Genomic DNA, 23,477 nt, shown 5'->3' on the forward strand with positions numbered 1-23,477 from the left:
GAAGTACCTTCCAGTACGTTTTAAACAGATACTGCCTTCAGATATATGCTAACGTCTTAATTTGCTGAGGTTGAGAGAAACATAATCCCTTCTATCTAACGGAGGCATGGGTAAAAATGTAAATGATTCTTGACTTTAGAATGCATTTTTTAAAAATGTATCGCTATAAAAACCATGCATGTGAAATGCATTTTTCTACTCACACTTGAATAAAATATGTCTGATGCTTAGAGTAGGAGCTAAGAAGGCCAAAGGCGCATGTTTGGTCTTTATTAAATTTAACATTAAGGCTGAGCAGTATTGAAAAAGTGAAACTTGTCTCCTTGACTCATTAGGGCCTCTTTTTCCCTCCACACTGTCCATTCCCTTACTCCCTTTTCCCCAGGCCCTGATTCTGTGTTTCATGATCACTTTGAACCAGTAGTTTTCTCCACGGTGCTGTCAGAAGGATCCTCCTAAAAATGCAGATCTATCCTGTGAATGTTCTGAGTGAGCTGAGCAGGCATTTAAAGAGGATGTGTTCACCACCACGGGGCTGGGAAGGGGAAAACATTTGTCACCTGTCCACCCCGGCTACGAGAAGGGCTCCCCTTTATAACCCACGCAAAACTGGGTACCTTTCAGAGATCTCCTTATAGATGGCCCCTCATGCTCTTTAACCCTTCCATTTGGTGCAGCACATTTTGGCTTCTGCCTGCTTCCCTCGTGCCAGCTTCATCTCTCGCTGCACCTTCACACCCCTTCCCTCCAGCCAGAGTACACCGGATGTGGTTTTCAGGAAGAAGTGTGTGCTTTTGTGCACCTTCCTCCTCAGCACATGTGTGCCCCCTTGCCCTTTGGTCAGCTGCCCCCTCACCCTTGTCCTCTGAGACTCCAGCAAAGCTCTCATCCCCATCCCTGGGCCCAATCAGGTACCACTCCCTTGTGCTTTCCTCTGTTACAGCTCCCGAGGATGCAGGAAGACATTATAATTCATTTCTGTGTCCCCAGCTCCTTTCACTTAGTTTAACACACAGAAGACACTCAAGTATTTTTTGAATGAATAAATGAATGAACATGCTCCAATGCATGAGATGTGTTCCCCACGTGGTGTTGTTTCCATTGTAAAATAGAGATGCTTTCAAGTGTTGTTTGTTGAGAGTGATTGGAGGAAGAAGAGAGAGAATGAGAAACAACTCTCTTTCCAAATAAATATTCATTTGTTTTCTCCCATGAGTCCAAAGTTCCCTAGGCATTTCTTTAGGGTGTGTGGTCTGAAAGTGACAGACACTTTCCCCCTCTCAGGACATCCTTGCACTGATTAACATTTGCCCTCTCATTTAATAACCGTCTGTTCAGGTCAGAGGATTCACAGGGTGATAGCACAACAAAGAAAATAATGGTGTCACAGGTGGAGAGGGGAAGTTAAGAAATTGCAGCAACTTTTTGGCTAGAGCTTTCTCTTTCTCACATTGTTTGCTTTTCTAACTTAACGTTAAGAATAGAAAGCATTGCTTTTCAAATATAAATTGTCTAAGATTTACCTTGTACCTCTATTAGAGGAGGAAATTATTTCGTTTCATAGGCTTTCCCTACAGTACAATCAATCAGTATATTCATTTAAGTATGTGGAAACGTCAATAAAATATTTAATTATACAAAACCACTAATAGAGAATTGGCAGCCTAGGGCTGCTTTAAAATGTTCTATGGTTAGCTCCATTTTAAGACATGATATTCATTGCAGTTGTAAATTCATTCTGAAATGTGTTTTTAATATTATTTTTAAAAGAATATCTAAAATGTTCAGTAACTTTGTATACAGTGTTTAGAAAAAACCTGAACACAGAGGAGATTCTTTTGTCTCCTGACTAGTAACTAACATAGTAATGTCCTTTTTTATTATTCATTGTATCATAAGATTCTAAAACTACACTGATGTTGTTAAAGTAATGTTAGTATTAGCAGCATTCATCATCCAGTACTTCGTGTTTTGCAGAACCACCATTTCAGTACAAAATTTCTGTCCATCTGGAAAGGTCTTATTGGATTTGTGAGGTCTTTTTGTTTTGCTTTTTGAGAAAATTGAAACATTTTCAGTTTGTTTCAGCAAAAATCAGTTAAGATTTTATTCTTCTTCAGATCACTTACCACATTGTCACACAATTATTTATTTCTCCATATATGCTCTCATTCATAATTTTTCTAACACATATTTTAGAATTAGGCTAAATTTATAAAATCTTTGTGAATTGTTGCCATATCAGTCTTACAATGAAACATGCTTTGTTTTACATATTTATATGGCATTTGAGGTGACTACAGCCCCTTTGTGAATTGTTAGATGCATGTTATGCCTGGGAACAAGAAAGTTCTTTTATTAAGGGACATATAATAACCAAAGTGCTTATAAAGCCATATGATAAATATTGAAGTCACAATGAGGACAAAAAACAATCCTTCAGTTCAGTAGAGTGTGTGTGTGTGTGTGTGTGTGTGTGTGTGTGTGTGTGTGTATACATACATCGTTTTTCTTGGGTTTTTCTTTCAGGTATAGACTTCAGACTGTGAAGTCCTTAGCTGGAGTGAGTCTTATGTTGCGGTTACTGTGGGCAAGTCTGAGATGGGATGACATGGCAGCCAAGGCTCCTCCAGGAGGAGGGACTACACGGACGGGTAGCGGTTTTTTATTTTCTAATTTAAGTTTAAAAGAGAAAAACCTCTTGACGGTTCACTTCATTTTAAGCATATCTGTTATTTATTAAAATATAGTGCTAGTATTTTAAAAACAAGGCTTTTGTCAAGTTTAGCGGCACATGCTATAAAATCCTGGGGGCCGGGCAGGGGGGTTTCACATTATAAGGGGAGTCACTAATGTGTGAACCAGTGTGAATTTTTAAAAGATATTTCTTACCGCACAGTATAAATCATTTAAATTGGGACATCTGGAACCCTGTGCTTGCTGCTGCTCTCCTAGGGTTTTTATTATTTTGACCGAATTTTGCCACCAGGAACTAAGCTGTCCCCAAACAGCATTTTGCTCAGTTTAGAAATTTTCAGTGAGGAAGAAACTCAGTATTGTTGCAGTCTAGTGATGGTCCTGCAGCTGTTCATTAAGCAAATGTTTCCAAAGGTTTAGTCTATTTTTTAAAGTACCAGATGTTGTACCTTTTTATTCTCTGAATATTTTGGGTGGTTATTAATACTATGTGAATTAAATCACCATAGAAACATCTGAAACTGAAATCACAACAACAGAAATAATTAAGAGGCGAGATGTTGGTCCTTATGGCATTCGATCTGAATACTGTATCAGGAAAATCATCTGCCCCATTGGAGTTCCAGAAGCACCAAAAGGTAAGGAGTAGAAAGAATTCTATTCTTTTATTACTTACCTGTTAGCCATATCTTTTATGAATTGAAGTTTGATTATAATTGTTTCTTTAACTCTTTATTCAACTTTTGAAAAAAATACTTTTTCATCACAAACTATTCTGTTATTAAAATGATATTTAATTAATAAACATAGCAGAATTCCACTAGACACACAGTGATGCCTACAGTCACGGTACCAGGCAGAGGAAGGGTACAAATACCTCTTGTATCAGTAATTAAAGATATGGAGCAGTGGTTGACACCAGACCGTCAGCTCCAAGACTCAAGCCTTTGAGTCTGTCTGATTGTAGTCCTGGAACCTGCTGCAGAATCTGACACATAAGTGGTCAGTGAAGATTTGTTGACTCAAGCGTTCAAGCTATTGTGTAATACTTCAGTGCTCAGGGTAGAAGTAACCTAAGAGGCATAAAGAGTTACTCAGGAAACATTTGTAGACACCTACATGATAGGCTCTAGGTGGCAAATACATAGAAGAATGGGATCCAGCCCCTATTCTAAAGGAAGCAAAGAAAAGGTATGATAATTCTATACTTGAGAATCAAAACTATTAACACTAAAAAGAGTCCAGTAAGGTGTCCAGATTCAAGATATATAATTAGACAAAAATCAATAATTTTATTTTACATGTGTAGTAAAAATACCTAAGGGAACAACTATGAAGAAACATGTAAAAAGAAAATGCTGTCTATAAATAGAAGCTTACTATTTTATAGAAGTTAATTGTCCCCAAATGGATAAATTTAATTTTTTGAATCTTGATTGAATCAACTCAAAAGCTCATCTTGGAGAATAAATGAGAATGGCTTTTTTGAAAAGAGTACCAATAAAGGGGTAGCTGTCCTAATAGATGATGAAATATTAGTATGATTAAAACAATGTTGTCCTGGAACAGGAATAGACAGCTCAGTTGATAGGCAAAGACACACAGATGGAAGAAGGCATTCCTGACCAGTCGTCAGTCTTGACTCCACAGCCATTGATGCAAACCACTGCTGTCTCCTTGAATCACTTTTCTTTTCTTGTATCACTTCATACAATCCAGGTCCTGCTGCTGTTTCAGTTTCCTTCTGTTGCTTGCCTGTGATTCTACTGCTTCCCTCTTTCCTGAACATATGGGAAGGTTCAATGCTTGTCTGTCCCTACTTTTTATTTTTAGAATCTTATCACTGGAGATTATATCTATTCTTAATAGTTTCCGATCCCTCCTTTACATTAGTAACTCTCCAGTCCCTCTTCTCAGTGCCCTGATAGAGAAATACAGATCGCCAGAGTTGTACATGTCAAGGACACCCAGCCCAGTTGGGAGGAACACGCTACGCTTCTTGAAGAAGGTTGTATCCATGTTGCGGTCTGAAGGATGAATTAGACACCAGTCAAATGAGGGGGAAGGAGGCTAGGAGTAGTGTTCCAGGCAGAGGGAACAGGCTGTGTAAAGGCTAATAGGACTTTTATATCAGGGGCCAGCAAACCATGAGCTTTGACCCACCATCTGCTTTTGTTAATAAAGTTTGATTGGAACACAGCCACACTTTCTCACTTATGTATTGCCTTTGGCTCCTTTTATGAGACAGAGTTGAGGAGTTGTAGCAGAGACCATCTGGCCTGCATAGTCTAAAGTATTTACCATCTGGCCCTTTAAGAGAATGTTTGCCAATCCCTGCTTTTCATGATATAAGAGAAGATGCCAGAAGTACTATAATTTAAAAGCTATATTGCTTAAAATACTCCGATTTCTTTTCCAAAGAAACACCTACGCCTCAGAGGAAAGGCCTTCGATCGAGTGCATTGCGGCCAAAGAGACCAGAAACGCCCAAGCAAACTGGCCCTGTTATTATTGAAACCTGGGTAGCAGAGGAAGAGTTGGAATTATGGGAGATCAGGGCGTTTGCTGAGAGGTAAGGAAATGGTTTATATGTGATCAGATGCTGAAGATTTTTATCACTTCAGAATTAAAGAATTACCCCTTTAATAGTTTATTCGGTATGTCCTAATTTTGCTCCACCTTTTGATTCTCTAGCTGTGTATCATTTACTAATGTCCTCTTTCTAATTTTTATGAGTTATTATCTACTTGTCAATTTTGAATTACCTTAATTTAGATGTTTTATTTTTAAATTGAAATAATTTTATACTTTTTGTATGATGTGAAACTTAACCAGATTTCACTTAATATTAGATGCCAGATGCCTAGTAGGATACAGGCATACTCACTTTATCGCGCTTTGCAAATACTGCGTTTTTTACAAGCTGAAGATTTGTGGCAACCCTGCATTGAGAAAGTCTATAGGCACCATTTCCTCAACAGCATTTGCTTACTTTGTGCCTCTGTGTCACATTTTGGTAGTTCTCACAGTATTTCAAAATTTTTCATTATTATTATATTTGTTATGATGATCTGTGATCAGTGATCTTTGATGTCACTACTACGACTCACTGAAAGCTCAGATGATTATTAGCATTTTTTAGCAATAAAGTATTTTTTAAATTAAGGTATGTACTTTTTTTTTAGACATAATGTTAGTGCACACTTAGTAGACTACAGTATAGCGTAAACATCACTTTTATATGCACTGGGAAACCAAAAAAATCATGTGACTCGCTTTATTGCGACATTTGCTTTATTGCAGTGATCTGGAACCAAACCCACAATATCTATGAGGTATGCCTGTAGTTTCTGATAAATTCCTCCTTTCTTTCCCTGCAGAGTGGAGAAAGAAAAGGCACAAGCAGTTGAGCAACAGGCTAAGGTTAGTGAACAGAAGAAGGCAGAGGACTTCCAGGCCCAAATGGAGGCTCACCTCAAACAGCAGCGATCGGCTGCCCGGCAGGTGGGGGAGTTGGTACCAGTCCCACCTGGCAGCGCACTGACATTTTTAGCCAAATTCGTGCACACTAAAAGCACAGTAATTATATATTCATGTGGTTTTAGTTTTACGTGTATCTCATATATATCTTAATTTCAGTACTTGAAAATAGCTCTGTGGATATACCAAGGTTTGGTTTTGCAAAAAGTGTACATATTTGAAGAACAATGTGTGAAGTATAATTTCTCTTATTTATTATATTTATAATTCAAAGGGTCGTTTCTAAAGATAATTTTTTCCTGTAAAATTCCAATCTGTAAAATCTCTGTGGTCTATGAAAAAGTGAGTTATACTAAAAGTATAAGAGTTTGTTGTAATTGGTGGTCATCAAGCTACTGTGTGGCGTCTTAGTATTTCCATACTGTGATGTGTCATATGTGCCTGACTATTTAGGGACCCAAGTAAAAGATAATTACCCCTTCATTCTAATAAGAAGATACTATGAAAGTTTTTAGCCAAACTTGAATATATAAACTTTCAGGATATAGATAAAATAGAAATAGATAAAATAGGTATCATTAACTTAGTTACACATAACTTACTTAAAAATTACATATTACATAAATAAATCAGACTCATTTCCTCATGTTTTACCTTTTTCCTCATATTTTATAAAATATTTTTTCAAGTTCTTGTATCTTTTACAGTGGTTTACTCTAGGTCATCTTCACTTAGATCAAAGTTTGAGATAACAGCACTTCTGGATTTTGTCATGTCTATCTCTCCACTCACAGAAAGACTGGCTAGTTGTTTTGTTTTTCATTTTATGGATGTGTTTTGTCATCTCTACGATGTAACCCAAGGTATTACTTTTTGGGGGGGGCCAGGGGGTCAATTTCTTTAATTTGATAATAAGCTTTTCTCTGGCTGTTGAAAGTCAGAACCTGAACTTGGTGATGTATTACCTCTCTAAGTCCCCCAAGAACATTGTATTCTTTGCTTTTCCTATGTGTGTCAGTTTCTGAGGTGATGGACATCCACCTGTATATAGCTTAATCGAACAGAGCAGTATATACTTAATCTATATATTACTTCAAAATTTTTATTTAAAATATCTTTCTTGAAACAAGTCAATCTTCATTTTAATATGTTTTCCAAATTTAGCAATGAAGATGATCAAAACTTTTTTTTTCCATGCAAAAATTGAGAAATAATGACAGCTAGAGTTTAATGACAAACTTGCCGTTTTGAACATGTGTGCAAACCCAGCAGATTTTGTGGACATGTCAAACCTGTGATATTTTTCCCCCTGTAATTTTTTAAAATTTTTTATACAATTTTTAAAGGTTATACTCCATTTACAGTTATTACAAAATATTGGCTATATTTCCCATAGTCAGCATTTCCAATTTTTGAAGGCATAGCCCCAGAAAATAACTATGTGTTTAGTTGTTTTGGTTTTTTTGCCTCCTTTTTTTTTAACTGATTCAATTGGATGACATGTCTAAGAATCCAAAACTAAGCTCCTTTTCTTCTTCTTTTTTTTTAATATAAATTTATTTGTTTATTTATTTATTTATTTTTGGCTGCATTGGGTCTTAGCTGCTGCGTGCAGGTTTTCTCTAATTGTGGCAAGTGGGGGCTACTGTTCGTTGCAGTGTGTGGGCTTCTCCTTGCATTAGCTTCTCTTGTTGCGGAGCACGAGCTTCAGGAGTTGTGGCTTGTGGGCTCTAGGGTGCAGGCTCAGTAGTTGTGGTGCACAGGCTTAGTTGCTCCGCAGCATGTGGGATCTTCCCAGACCAGGGCTCGAACCCATGTCCCCTGCATTGGCAGGCGGATTCTCAACCACTGCACCACCAGGGAAGCCCTCCTTTTCTCCTGAGGAATGAGAAATTATGTAAAATACCTCACATTATTTTAACGCATAGAGGACATATACAAAAGTAACAGTAAAAAGACTAGGTATGCTGTCTTTGGTGAGCAGTTTTTGATGGCAAGAAATAGTTCAGCATTGGAATTTGATTTTTGTACACAGCTCAGCTCCAGCATTTACTAGCTCTGTGACCTTGGGCTAGTTTTACAACCTCTCTAAGTCTCAGTTTCCTCATCTTTAAATCACAGTACCAGCAACTTTATTGGGTTGGTCCAAGCATTAAATAAGATAATGAAGGGTAAAGGGTTTGCCACCAGGTTTGTTGTCAATGCCAGCTGTAGTTTTTTTTTTTTTTTAACATCTTTATTGGAGTATAATTGCTTTACAATGGTGTGTTAGTTTCTGCTTTATAACAAAGTGAACCGGCTATACATATACATATATCCCCAAATCTCCTCCCTCTAGGAGGTCACAAAGCACCGAGCTGATCTCCCTGTGCTATATATGTCCATGCCACTCTCTCACTTCGTCCCAGCTTGCCCTTCCCCCTCCCCGTGTCCTCAAGTCCATTCTCTACATCTGCATCTTTATTCCTGTCCTGCCCCTAGGTTCTTCAGAACTGGGAAAACTGGACAGCTACATGTAAAAGAATGAAATTAGAACACTCCCTAACACCATACACAAAAATAAACTCAAAATGGATTAAAGACCTAAATGTAAGGCCAGACACTATAAAACTCTTAGAGGAAAACATAGGCAGAACACTCTGTGACATAAATCACAGCAAGATCCTTTTTGACCCACCTCCTAGAGAAATGGAAATAAAAGCAAAAATAAACAAATGGGACCTAATGAAACTTAAAAGCTTTTGCACAGCAAGGAAACCATAAACAAGATGAAAAGACAACCCTCAGAATGGGAGAAAATATTTGCAAACGAAGCAAGTGACAAAGGATTAATCTCCAAAATTTACAAGCAGCTCATGCAGCTCAATATCAAAAAAATAAACAACCCAATCCAAAAATGGGCAGAAGACCTAAATAGACATTTCTCCAAAGAAGATATATAGATTGCCAACAAACATATGAAAGGATGCTCAACGTCACTAATCATTAGAGAAATACAAATCAAAACTACAATGAGGTATCACCTCACACCGGTCAGAATGGCCATCATCAAAAAATCTACAAACAATAAATGCTGGAGCGGGTGTGGAGAAAAACCCTCTTGCACTGTTGGTGGGAATGTAAATTGATACAGCCACTATGGAGAACAGTATGGAGGTTCCTTAAAAAAACTAAAAATAGAACTACCATATGACCCAGCAATCCCACTACTGGGCATACCCTGAGGAAACCATAATTCAAAAAGATCAAGTTGTAGTTTTTACATGTGTAAACTTAAACTGTCATGTTGATAAGCTGTCAGGAAAAGGCAGCAGTCTCTGGGAAAAGAAACACAAATTGTCTTTAATAACACTATAGTCTGAAAGATCCGATTATACCGTTCTGTATAAAATAGTCTAAAGGATTTTTCTGTAAAAATACTTGAACTGAAAAATATAAGTCTAGAAAAGTTGTTTATTATTTTCAGCTTGTTTGATTGCAGGTTTGCCAACTTGAATAGTGATATTTAAATATTGACATGTTCTTTATGATTGGATAAATTAACATTACAGGTCCCATCATTTGCTGTCTGTCTGTTCTAAACCCCACCGCTGAATCACAAGGTATCCCTGTCTCCAGTTAGATCACCCACGTCTCTTGCACTTTCAGTCTGAAAGCTTGGACCTTTGCACAGACTGGAAAAACTTGATCATTTCAAATTTTTGTTACCAAAAACTTACTGCTTTTAATAAAGTATATGTGATTTAGAGTCATAAAAAGTGTTGCCTCCCTCAAGAAATTAAATTCAAGTGTAAATTTGTATGGGCATATTTTCAGAAGTTAAATATTTTAGAAATTTGGTGCAGTTTCTTAGATTGAGAGGAATTGTGGCTGGACTTCATGCAGATTGGTGTTTTTATTTGGAACGATTTTGGTTCATGATTTCTCTCCCTGACTTTTCTAGAAACGATTGGAACAGCAGAAGCCTACAGTAATTGCAGCTTCCACTACTTCCCCAACAAACAGTACAACTAGTACCATCTCTCCAGCACAGAAAGTTATGGTGGCCCCCATAAGTGGCTCAGTTACAGCTGGCACTAAAATGGTACTAACTACTAAAGTTGGATCTCCAGCTACAGTAACATTCCAGCAGAACAAGAACTTTCATCAGACCTTTGCTACCTGGGTTAAGCAAGGCCAGTCAAATTCAGGTACACAACTGTGATTAAATAAAAGATTGCTTTCATTCAAGAAAAAGAAATTTCAGTCCTTTACCTACTGAAATGAAATGTTTCTTTAGAAAATTATTTTTCTTCTGCAGCTGATTGAGCAAACAAACTGTTAACAGTAGGTTTGTTACAGATAATATTCATAATATTACATTAGCGAAACTCCTCTCTTATACATTATTTCACTTTCAACATTTACATGGTTCACTTACTTTGAGTGGAGAGGAATGTTTTTCTTAAAAATACAAAATGAGCCACATTTCATGCATTGGTGCCTTCCTAGAAGTCACTACGTTGCTGGTTATTTTAAATCTGAAGCTTATTAAATGTCTTATACCCCATTAGCCACCAGCACAGCTGCCACATCTGCTACAACCATTGCCAGCACAGGTCAGACGTTCCAAATTACAGGCAATCCAGTCACTATGGCAGGAAAAGTAATTACCAAACTGCCACTTCCTGCAAACAGCAAGATTGTCGCTGTAAATGTGCCAGCAACGCAAGGAGGTAAGGGAAATGTGAAGAGTTTTAATTCACATTTGCCAGATCATACTGTTGCCATTATTTTTCATTTCCTTTTCACTGATTTCAGTCTTCGGATCTCACATTTTATGTAGCCCACTATAAACCCCCGCCACACCTTGTTTCTCCTCAGGAACCAAGCAGTACCTGATGTTTTATGAAAGGGGCAGTTATCAATTACTTCTTCATCTTTTTTTCAAGGCGTTGTTCAAGTACAGCAGAAAGTCCTGGGTATCATTCCATCCAGTACAGGTACAAGTCAGCAAACCTTTACTTCATTCCAGCCCAGGACAGCAACAGTCACAATTAGGCCCAATACCTCAAGCTCTGGAGGAACTACAAGCACTTCCCAAGTAAGAGTTCTTTACAGGTTTATTTGGTGTTAACCACATTGGTTGAAGTTTTTAGAATGGCCTCTTCCAGGATTAATCCAACTTCTAGTTTTTCTTCACCTTTTACTTAATCTGTGACAAAGTATTGATTTAAAAAAAAAATCTGTTACTTATATTTCAAGTGAACTGTTAATTTTTAACATTTAGTTAATAGCACATTAGTATAGTTTATGAATCATAAGAATTGCTTTCCAGGATTTTACGAAGAAAATGTCTTTATTGAAAACAATGGGCAACACTGGATCACCCAGGAAAACGACGTGCTCTGCAGCTAAGAAGTAGAGTGAAAACATAATCCACAGCATTAACTTGTCTATCAGCTGATATGCACACATATTATATACATCATTTCTTTGGCACTAGTATTATGGAAAAAGTTTAATGTTTTGCAGACTTGAGAATGTTCTAAACCTAACACTGAAAATAATATGCTGTGTAGTCTCTCCTTTAAATTATGAAAGAACTTCTGGTCTCTGATCTTGCACCTGTGTTCTCTGGGTTACAGATAAGGATTGGAGCTCAGGGAAAATAGGGCTCATCATTTTCCTGTGAGCAACTGTGGTGGTTATAGGGCAGAGCTTTCTTGGGTCTTGTATCCTTCCTTTTAGTCTGTAGGCTATTCTTGGTGTCAGTGACAAGGAGTTTCATGCGATCTCATTTAAATTACATTTTCTCCCCTCAAAGTTCTATCTTTATTCTGATGCTTAATATAATTTAATATGTAATGTCCAAGAGCCTCTGTAATTTCTGTAGACATGTTTATCAATATAGAATGTTTAAGGATCTCTGTTCTAAGTCCATTATGCTTTAGTCTTTTAAAAACATTTTAATTCATTGTCCTTTGTGTTATTTGTAGGTAATCACAGGGCCTCAGATCCGCCCTGGTATGACGGTGATTAGAACACCACTCCAACAGTCAACACTAGGAAAGGCAATTATTCGAACACCTGTGATGGTACAGCCAGGTATTCACCCATCCAGTATTATCATTTTACATCTAAAGAGTCAGTCTAGGAAATCTATAATATTCTGTATTTGGCACTCTACATACTGGAAAATACCAATATGAATTGAGATTCTGAAGCATACTAAATTTCTGATTCATCATGGGACACACCCATAGATTTTATTTCATTTCTGGCATTGTCAATAAGAGAAAAGCAGGTCCAAGTATGCTTGTTAAAAATGTTCTTAAAACCTCTAGTAAATGGGATATATACATTCAGATCATTGGAGTAAAGAGAATAAGTAAAGAAAACAGTCTGTGTGCCAAAAGATAAAATCAAGGAAATGGCTAAGAAGCATTTAAATGGAAAGCATAAAACCAGATTACAAAGGCAGTGCCTGCCCTTTTTAATGTAAATAAGTTAAAGCTCCCATATTAAAAGTTGAAGCCTGTAAAGATGGAGTGAAAAAAGAAATCGAACTGTGCATTTATGAGAAACATACCTAAAAGCAAATTACCACAGAAGGTAAAACATAAAAAATAAAAAGGTGGTCAAAGACACATGAAATAAAGGACAAAAAAAGAAAGAAAGAAGGGAGAGGCGGAGGGAAGACATGCATAATCCTACTAATATTGAACAGAGTCGAATTCAGTATTTTAAAGAAACAATAACTAGGACAAAGAAAGTCACTTTATATTGGCTTAAAGATATAGATTGCAGTGAAGGTGCAATCTTGGGTCTTTAAATAAGATGTCTTTGACGTGTATAAAGCAAAAACTATTTGAAATCAAGGAGGGATTAACAGAAGCATAGTAGACCAGAAACAGACTGTATCAGCTTTTGTACCTTTAGGAATACACATTAGTTTTAAATATTTATGAGCTATTTGTATGAAAATGGTCTTACAATGAGCCACAGGTAAAACCTTGATGAATTCCAAAAAGTAGAACATGTATAGGCTACATTTTTTGTAGTAAAGCTAGAAATTAATATTAAGGTATTATACTAAGAACCTTTACTTGCTTGGAATTTAAAAACGTTATGTTCTCCAAAGTAACTTTTATGTTAAAGAAACATCAACTGTGTCATTACAAACAGATTGTCAAGTAGCAGCTAAGCCAGGCTGCAAAGCTGAACTGAGAGGCAAATTCATTCATTCAACAAATATTTTTGAGCACCTACTCTAGGCAGTTGAAACACATTGGTGAACAAAATAGACCAAAAAAAACCCATATTAAATCTTAACCAGAAGTTAGAAAAATATATAAAACAAGTCTTAAATGAAAACAGGAAGAAGGAAGTAAAGTACAAGTAATGATTGTAAGACAGAAAAGGCAAATATTAAACCTTTTTTTTTTTGCAAGTCTAATCTTGAGAAAAGGGAACAAAATGCTAGTTTAGAAAAAGTAGAAATGAGAAAGTGCAATGAAAATAGAAGGAACTAAATCTGTTTGAATAACAAGGCGTAATTATATACTGTGCTTATAAATGTCAAGTCTTAATGACTCACATCAAGGAAAGAAATTTGGAAAGTTGCCATAGTGTTACCTACAAAAAAGAATTCCAGACCTCATGGTTTTATGGGTAAAATTCTTTGAAATGGTTAGGAAACAATTTCCTTCTTATAAAAAATAGTTGCAGGCCATAAGGGGAAAGGGGTAGATCAGTTCTTTCCCATTCATTTTACAAATTTAGCATAATTCGAATATGAAACCTAGCATAGTATTTTTTTTTAAAGGAAATATCCTAATGCCTAAGCAAAATTTACCCCAGAGAAGAAAGTATGATTCCTTATTTCAGTTAATATTACAGAGACAATTGATAAAATTCAGTATCTATTCATGTTTAAAAATAGCTGTCAGTTAGGCAGCCAACTAAAAGGAAAGATAAAACTAATGTAAAGAAGAAGAAAAGTTTATGGATGATAAATGGTAATATACTTAGACTTGCATATGTGAATATATAGCTTCACATATGAGTGTGTCTGGTGTGTCATATGAAAAGCAACGTGGCCAGTGAGGCTGGTGGGGCCCAGTAAAGACAGTAAGAGTCTTAGGAGTTGTGGTCAGAGAGGTAGAGGGTGGATGGATGTGTGTAGTGTGTGTCTGAGTGTGTGTAGGTCAGCTTATCCCTATTCCTACCACCATGCTAGCCTTTCCCAAAGTTGAACACTTCCAGGTTATAATAAAAAGTGTTTTAATTTTTGAATTTGTATTTTGATGATGATCTAAACATAAATGAACATGTACATATTGGGGATCATCTGATTGACCATCATATAATCAGTCAATACCAGCCCTTTTATCCATCTGTGTTTATGATGACACCATATCAGTACAAGGTGATATAAGGATGTATGTATACATATATAGCTGATTTACTTTGTTGTACAGCAGAAACTAACACATTGAAAAGCAATTATAGTCCAATAAAGATGGAAAAAAGAAAATACAAGGTGATAAAAGAAAGTAACTTTTCATTAACTATTCCTCAAACTGCAGTACAAGGACAGAGTGTTGGGGTCCAGAAGTTCTCAAATTCAAGCACTTGTCTATATATACTGAACTGTTTTTTGATTCATCTTGAAGAATAAGTGGACAACAATAACCAAGTAAAGTTTAGAAGAAAGAGTAATGATGAAAAACTTACACTGCCAGTTTCTATAGCATGTTTACAAGCCCCCAGAATTTAGGAGCATGATACCAAAGGAAAGTAGACCAACTGAAGTAATGCAGACACTGTGATGCTATCATACTATTTCTGATTGCTGGAATGTGATACTTTAGTGATAGGGTTGGCAAGGGTTCAGTGAAATGGGCACCCAATGGTGATGGGAGTATGAATGGGTATAACCTTTCTAAATTCCATTTAGTACTATGTTCCTGCTATGAATCCAGTAATTTTGGGAGGAGTTTATTCTAAGGAATAATTAGAAGCACATAAAAATTTATAAGCAGGGATTTCACAAGGGTGTTATTTAAAAAAAGAAAAAGGGAAAGTGTTCTAAATGTCAAAATAGGTTTAATTATATACATAATGCAATAATATTAGGCACCAGTCATTAAAAGAAATATACACAGAAATATATATGTAGACATATGAAGAAAAACAGGAAGTGAATACAAAATTTCAGAAATATAATATTATGTACTAATTAATAATGAATTCAGATTTTGTAAGTGTAAAATTAGCTGCCAAATAATTACCACCTGCTTTTTCTTCTAGTTTCATCAGGTTAAATGAGAAACAGAAGTTTTTAGAAGACTATAGAGCCATTTCAGTTAAACTTCATTCATTCTATAGATGTTTATTCAACAGTAACTGTGGAAGCATTTGTTGAGCACCTTGCTCTAGTATTGAGGATTACAGGGGTTCTTGCCCTCTTGGTTCTCCCAAACTAAGTTGCAGATAGCTATAAGAAAAACTCATTTATAAATATAATTGGCCCAGAATATTCCAGATTCTATATGTTTTGTTTAAAAATCACATGAATTAATTATATATTAGATTATTATCTTTTCATTTATATTCCTAAGGAAAGGCAGCCTAATGGCACATTTTACATAGGCTCTTCCATCTTCCCTATTGTCATTTTGGCTTTAGATTCATAGGAAGAGCATTATTATTATTATTATTATTTTTTTGACTACTGCAGAGAGCAGGAATGGGGGAGTGGTTGTTAGTGAGCTGAGTGAAAACAGCCTCGCTGACAACCAGGTGGGTCCTTTGGGTGTGGATATATGACTGAATGCATCAGTCTGTCAGCATCCCTTAAGTCTGTTTGAAAATTGAGAAGAATACATTCATCTGAAGTGTTGAATGACATTTCAATGCAGAGTATTGCTTAGGGCATAGGAGCATTCTAATGTTTTGCTCTTTACATAGGTACTCCTCAACAGGTGGTGACGCAGATCATCAGAGGGCAGCCTGTTTCCACTGCGATCTCTGCCCCTAGTACAGTTTCCTCAACACCTGCACAGAAAGGATTAACTTCAGGAGCACCCACTGCAAGTCTACAGTCTTCAACCTCACAGCCCCCTCGCCCCCAACAAGGACAGGTGAAGCTTACCATGGCTCAACTCACCCAGTTAACACAGGGCCACGTAAGTAATGTGACTTCCATTTTAACTTTACAAGTGATCTTACTTACTCTTGCTGTAAGCTTTAAAACATGTACTTATCTTTGGATGTTTAAAAATGTACTTACTTTTTTAAATGGCTGGTTCCTAGAGTCAAACAAAAATACTTTTTTTTTTTTTTTTTTAATAAATTTGTTTTATTTATTTCTTTTTGGCTGTGTTGGTTCTTCGTTGCTGCACGTGGGCTTTCTCTAGTTGTGGCGAGCGGGGGCTACTCTTCATTGAGGTGCATGGGCTTCTCATTGCAGTGGCTTCTCTTGTTGTGGAGCACGGGCTCTAGGTGTGTGGGCTTCAGTAGTTGTGGCACACGGGCTCAGTAGTTGTGGCTCGCGGGCTCTAGTGCGCACGCTCGGTAGTTGTGGTGCACGGGCTTAGTTGCTCCGCAGCATGTGGGATCTTCCGGGACCAGGGCTCGAACCCGTGTCCCCTGCATTGGCAAGTGGATTCTTAACCACTGCACCACTAGGGAGGCCCCCAAAATACTTCTTAAGGGCAGGGTATAATAACCTTCAACTAGGGACTTCCTAGTTGAGGAAGCAACAAAGACCCAATGTAGCAACAAAGACCCAATGCAGCCAAAATAAATAAATAAATAAATTTATTAAAAAAAAAAAATTAGTTAACCAGTTTGCTTGGGATAAATAAAATTTGAGTACATTAAGCTGTTTTCTTGCCACACTCAATATTATTATCAGTTCTTCCAATAGTAATCAATAGATTGAATGCAGTTCCCATCAAAATCCTGAAAGAGATGTTTTGAAACCTGACAAGCTGATTTTTAAAATTTATATAGAAGTTCAAAGGATCAAGAATAACTGTAACACTTTTGAAGAAAAGGAGGATTTGCCCTATATGGTAGCCTGATAACAAAACTTATTATGGTGTTTCACTAATTAATATAGTCAGGTACAGACACAAGGATAGATAGACCAGTAGATACAGAACAGTAGAAAGGGACCCATGTGTATGTGTGGACACTTGTTATATGACATGGGTGGCATTGCAGATAATTGAAAGGACAGGCTTTTCAATAAAGGGTCCTGGGTCAGTTGAGTATATATGGCAAACCATGAACTTAGACCACTACCTCACTCATAAACTCAGTTCCAGGAAGATAAAAGTCCTGACTGTGAAAGGTAAAACTGTAATACTTTCAGAAGGTAGGAAAGGCTTTCTTTTTTTTTTTTTTTAATTTATTTATTTTATTTATTTTATTCTTGACTGCGTTGGGTGTTTGTTGCTGCACGTGGGCTTTCTCTAGTTGTGGCGAGCGGGGCCACTCTTTGTTGCGGTGCGCGGGCTTCTCATTGCAGTGGCTTCTCTTGTTGTGGAGCACGGGCTCTAGGCATGCGGGCTTCAGTAGTTGTGGCTCACAGGCTCATTAGTTGTGGCACACGGGCTTAGTTGCTCTGTGGCATGTGAGATCTTCCCGGACCAGGGCTCGAACCCATGTCCCCTGCATTGGCAGGTGGATTCTTAACCACTGCACCACCAGGGAAGCCCAGGAAAGGCTTTCTTAAAGACAGAAAATACTAGCCATAAAGGAAAAGATTTATAAATTCAACAACCTTAGAAATAAGAACTTCAGTTCATCAAACACTATAAAAGAGTGAAAAGAATGAGGGAAGGTATAAATACAACCAGCCAAGGACTATTCTGCAGAATACATGAAGAATTACTACTACAAATTAAGAAGGAAAAAAATCCAGATAGCTCAGTAGGAAAAAAGAGCAAACAAACTTGTTGAGAAAAGAGGAAATCTAAACGTCCATAAATCCAAAAAACTGCTGAATTTTGTTAGTAATGAGGGAAATGCATATTAAAACCATGTATCTAAGAGATTGGTTTAAACTAAAATGTCAGACAAAATCAAGAGACGGCAAAGACATGGAGGAGAATGAACTCTCATACACACCTGGTAGTAGTATAAATTGGTTTAGCCACCTTGGAAAACTGTAGACACTGTGTAGCAAAGTTGAAGACACATGCCCCACGTCACAGTAGTTCTCCTTCTAGGTGTGTTTCCTGGGGAAGTTCTTGTTCATCTGAGCACCAGGATGATGGACATGAATATATACAGCAGCGTTGTTCATAAGAGTCAAAAACTGGGAACAACCCAAATGTCAATCTGCAGTCAATTAGATAAATAAGTTGCCTTCCTACAGCAATGGAAATGAACAAACTGCAGACACATAGAACTACATTGCTGAGCTAAATAAAAAAGCAAGTAACAAACAGAATTACATTGTGATCTATTTGCATAAGAGTCAGAAACAGGCAAAACTAGCTACATGTGTAGGGTGATGGGCCTGCTGCGTTGCCTACCTGGAAGGGACACCATCTGAATTCTTCCTGAATGGTGCTCCTGAAGTTGTAAGTCTGTGGCCCTTAGAGAGCTATACCTAAGTGGTCACACTATGAAGAACTGCAGTTATTGTGACAGTGAGAGTAGTGCTTACCTCTAGGGCAAAGGAGGGGAATTAAGATCAGAGCAGGTCACATGGGGGCCTTCTTGGATACTGGCAGTGATGACCTGATGATGCTGGTTTTATAGACGTTCACTTTATAATTATTCTTTAAACTATACTTGGTGTTTTATGTAGTTTTGACTGTGCACAGAAATGTTTTAGAAAAGCAACAGTGAATAGGCAGGGGTCCTCGACCGGTTTGCGGCCTGTTCGGAGCCAGGCCACACGGCAGGAGGTGAGCGGTGGGCGAGCGAGCGAAGCTTCATCTGCCGCCCCCCATCGCTCCCCATCCCTCGCATTCCCGCCTGAACCATCACCCACCCACCCACCCACCCCCACCCCGTCCGTGGAAAAATTGTCTTCCACGGAACCAGTCCCTGGTGCCCAAAAGGTTGGGGACCGCTGTAGTAAGGGACTCCTGAGTAAAGTGCATGGAGGCCTGAAGCTTAGCATCAGTGTAGGAACTTTGTAGCATCAGTTTTGGCTGTTGGGAACTTAGGGTGGCTTGTTTTTACGTTTGCTTTCTACTTCTCCACCACGTTCCTGATAGTTGAGGATTAAGAAGTCTTGGACAGAAGAGGCAGTGCAGATGGAGTTTTTAGTTCCTAGTCCCCATTTGGATGACTACTCAGACATTAGTGACCTTCCTCACCTGGCATTTGCATTCCATGTGTAGAACCCTAAGCTTTCTATACGTTGGCACACACCAACACACTCCATAGGTCATTTGGTACATAGTGAAAAAACTGAAACTAGGAGACCTGGGCTTCTCATTATATCTCACCTTGAACTTGCTCTCTCACTCTGGGTAAGAGACTTGAACTTTCTAACTTGAGTTTCCTAATTGGTAGGAAGATTGGAGTAATATTTTCTCTCCCTAATCCACAAAGTCACAAGTCTATTGTGAGAATCAAATGAGGCATGTCTAAAGTATGTCTAAAGATGCTTTGAAAGTTATAAAATAATATGAATATAAATGAGGTGATTTAAAATCAGAATTTTGTGCAGACCTTAGTTATTCACTTCACGCCCTTATTTTATAGATTGGGAAATTTAGATCCAGAGGAGCGATGTTACTTATAGACAGATAACCTGGCTGTCCACTTGGAGAACTCGGACTGGAACTCTGGATTGTTAGTCCATGTTTTTTCCACTAAACAGCATCAATCTTTTAAAATAAATATTCTTATTTTAGCTTATCTGAATTTTTCTTGGTACCATTCCACAGACATTCAAATACATAGGTTCATTATTTTAAAGGATCTGTTCAACATAAAAATGGTATACTTGCAGATCGATGCTTTGAACACTGTTTACATGTTGTGTGTTTTTCCGTAGGGTGGCAATCAAGGTTTGACAGTAGTGATTCAAGGACAAGGCCAAACTACTGGACAATTGCAGTTGATACCTCAAGGGGTGACTATACTTCCCGGTCCAGGACAGCAGCTGATGCAAGCCGCGATGCCAAACGGTACCGTGCAGCGGTTCCTCTTCACCCCACTGGCAACAACGGCCACGGCAACCAGCACCACCACCACCACTGTTTCCACTACAGCAGCAGGTAGAACCTGGGCTTCTCGGAAATGCTGCATGTTAGTGTCACGGGTTGCTGGGTGGCAGAGGGGGCCAGAGGACCGGTATTTATCTTTGGGAGGACGTGCCTCAAGCTGGTGAGTGTCACAGCTGACTGGTCAGCCTCACAAGAGCTTGACCAGATCTCTTGCTCTGACAGCCTCCCTGTCACCACCACCCCCCGTTAAAAACTACAGAAAGTGGGGGGTTGGCACAAAATAGTAAAGTATCGTGGTGACTGTGCCCACTCCTAACTCCTCACCAAGCCTGTAGGAGCTGATTGAGTGATGATGTGCTCTCAGGGCAGGTGGGTATTTCCAGCTCATAACCTACGATTGGGAGCTTCAGGACCAGAGCACTTGGTGAGCCGCCTGCTGCAAGCGGCCGTCACTCACTGGCGCCACGCCATAGGAGAGGAATGTGGGCTGGCCTTAGGCTGGGCCAGAGACCTGGCTGTGCCTTGCTTTGGAAGCCAGCCCTCTGGAGACTTAGCAAAATGTGCGGAGGGCAGCCATGAACAGGGCCCTTGTTCCCCAATTTAGGAGAGTCCTGACCTAGGTGTTTCTAGATGGAGCATTTCTAGGGCATCAGTCTTCTGTACTGAAATGCAGAATTCTCACCTTTAGAAAATCCCCTTCAAATTCTCCTTAAACCACAGTCTGATGTTCTAGAGTAAGAAATATTTGGTCTTTCCTTTTCACAGGTACAAGTGAACAAAGACAGAGTAAATTATCGCCCCTGACACAGGTGCAGCCAGCCAAGAGCCTGTCTCCAGCTCAGCCGTCGAGCGTGAGTCCTGCAGAAGCCCAGCCTCAGCCTGCTCAGCCCGCACAGCCTTCAACTCAGCCCCAGCCCCCAACCCAACCCCCGTCCCCAGCTCAGCCTGAAGCCCAGACCCAAGCAACTGCTGCCTCCCACGTCCCTCCTGAAGCACAGCCCACCCAAGCCCAGTCCTCCAAACCCCAAGGTGCAGGACAGTGTCAGCCTCAGAGTAATGTCCAAGGACAGTCTCCTGCTCGCGTCCAGAGTCCGCCACAGACTCGAATGCATCCATCAGCTCCATCCCAAGTGTCTCCTGGACAGCAGTCCCAGGGTCAGACTACAGCCTCACAGCCGATTCCAATTCAGCCACACACATCTCTTCAGCCACCTTCCCAGGGCCAGCCACAGTCACAACCCCAGGTACAGTCTTCAACTCAAACTCTTTCATCAGGACAAACGTTAAGCCAAGTTACTGTTTCGTCCCCGTCCCGCCCTCCGCTCCAAGTACAGCAGCCTCAGCCCCAAGTCCTGGCTGTGCCGCAGCTGCAGCAAGTCCAGGTTCTCTCCCAGATCCAGTCGCAGGTTGTGGCTCAGATACAGGCTCAGCAAGGTGGTGTGCCCCAGCAGATCAAACTCCAGTTACCCGTTCAGATGCAGCAAAGCAGCCCTGTGCAGACTCACCAGACTCAGAATGTGGTCACAGTACAGGCAGCCAGTGTGCAAGAGCAGTTGCAAAGGGTTCAGCAACTCAGGGACCAGCAGCAAAAGAAGAAGCAGCAGCAGATAGAGATTAAGCGGGAACACACCCTCCAAGCTTCTAATCAAAGTGAAATCATTCAGAAACAGGTAAAGTCACTCAGTAAAAGCAGCATGTTCAGTAGCTTGAATTATTGTGCTGTGCATTAGACTTAGTGTTTGGTTGTGTTAGCTTTCCTTAAATAAGACACAAAAGTCATTGATGCTTCAAGTTAGAAGCAGCACTGGATTGACCAAAACGTACTGAATGACTGTTATGGTTTGGAACTCTTGTTGGATATAAACAGTCAGTGCTTACTGGAAAAACTCCGTGTATTTTGGGAGAACTAAGATGGAAAGAGTGGACTTAGGAAGTTTCAGTCTCATTGATATGAATCCTGAAGGTTTAACTAAGTTTTGAAGCCACTTCAGGCATCGTAGCAATTTCTTTGAAGTTATTTGCAGTTGTCATTCCTTAGTTTGCACGTAGACTAAGCAAATTTTATAGGCAGATTAAACTCATTTGTGTTTCCAGCCACACCTTTGTAAAAAAAAAGTTTTAAATAGTATTACTCCATAGCATAAATAAAAAGTGGCATTGTGCAGTAGCTTTGTAGTGAAGTAAGGCAATTTAGATGAGTTAGAATTATTCTGCTTGAAACGAAGCCACATGTATAGTGACAGGCATCCTCTATAGCCTTGCGGGAGAATGTGCAGCGCTTCGCGCTAGTCAGGAGTTTGTGTGGGTTTCAAGTGTTCCCAAGTCAGGAGAACCCAGTTCCTGGGTCTCCCGTTTACAGTCTGTGAAACCCACTGACCTCCCCTGAGCTATATCCTCATTAAAACTCTCTCTCTTTCAGCCACACAAGGTTACTGTAATGATTAAATGAGGTCATGTGTATAGAAGCACTTTTTATTTTTTATTGAAATATATTTGACATATAACATTGTATAAATTTAATTTAAGGTATATGTCTTGTTGATTTGATACATTCACATCTTGTAATATGACTGCCATTGTAGCAATAATTAACTCCCCTATCATGTCACATAATTTTCATTTCCTTTTAGTGGTTGGAATAATTAAGATCTAGTCTCTTAGCAACTTTGATGATTGTAATGTTGTTAGAAGTGTTTTAAGCAGCAGAGAGATTTTGAAGATGTGTAGTAATATTCTTAAAAAATTAACATCACATATAATGTGTTAAAATGCATTATTATCCAGCTTTTTAAAAATTAATTAATTAATTTATTTATTTATTTATTTATGGCTGTGTTGGGTCTTCGTTTCTGTGCGAGGGCTTTCTCTAGTTGCGGCAAGTGGGGGCCACTCTTCATCGCGGTGAGCGGGCTTCTCATTATCGCGGCCTCTCTTGTTGCGGAGCACAGGCTCCAGACGCGCAGGCTCAGTAGTTGTGGCGCACGGGCCCAGTTGCTCCGCGGCATGTGGGATCTTCCCAGACCAGGGCTCGAACCCGTGTCCCCTGCATTGGCAGGCAGATTCTCAACCACTGCGCCACCGGGGAAGCCCCTATTATCCAGCTTTTAGCAGTGT

At 38.9% G+C, this 23,477-nt stretch overlaps 1 protein-coding gene across 13 annotated transcripts in view; it reads left to right on the forward strand.

Moving 5' to 3' along the window:
• Positions 1 to 23,477, forward strand: part of BPTF (bromodomain PHD finger transcription factor) — a 141,484-nt gene that overhangs the window by 94,568 nt on the left and 23,439 nt on the right. For 7 of the 13 annotated variants that reach the window (XM_059909119.1, XM_059909122.1, XM_059909123.1 and 4 more), the window contains 11 exons: positions 2,530 to 2,654; positions 3,207 to 3,335; positions 5,119 to 5,269; positions 6,078 to 6,120; positions 10,121 to 10,367; positions 10,731 to 10,892; positions 11,109 to 11,260; positions 12,156 to 12,264; positions 16,132 to 16,349; positions 20,192 to 20,414; positions 21,129 to 22,033. In XM_059909119.1, coding sequence (XP_059765102.1) covers positions 2,530 to 2,654; positions 3,207 to 3,335; positions 5,119 to 5,269; positions 6,078 to 6,120; positions 10,121 to 10,367; positions 10,731 to 10,892; positions 11,109 to 11,260; positions 12,156 to 12,264; positions 16,132 to 16,349; positions 20,192 to 20,414; positions 21,129 to 22,033 — 2,464 coding nt within the window. Of the gene's footprint in view, positions 1 to 2,529; positions 2,655 to 3,206; positions 3,336 to 5,118; positions 5,270 to 6,077; positions 6,202 to 10,120; positions 10,368 to 10,730; positions 10,893 to 11,108; positions 11,261 to 12,155; positions 12,265 to 16,131; positions 16,350 to 20,191; positions 20,415 to 21,128; positions 22,034 to 23,477 lie in introns of all 13 variants that reach the window. The other 6 variants (XM_059909121.1, XM_059909127.1, XM_059909130.1 and 3 more) reach the window with 4 other exon arrangements.

This window comes from Balaenoptera ricei, chromosome 20 (assembly GCF_028023285.1).
Source record: "Balaenoptera ricei isolate mBalRic1 chromosome 20, mBalRic1.hap2, whole genome shotgun sequence".
NCBI lineage: Eukaryota > Metazoa > Chordata > Mammalia > Artiodactyla > Balaenopteridae > Balaenoptera > Balaenoptera ricei.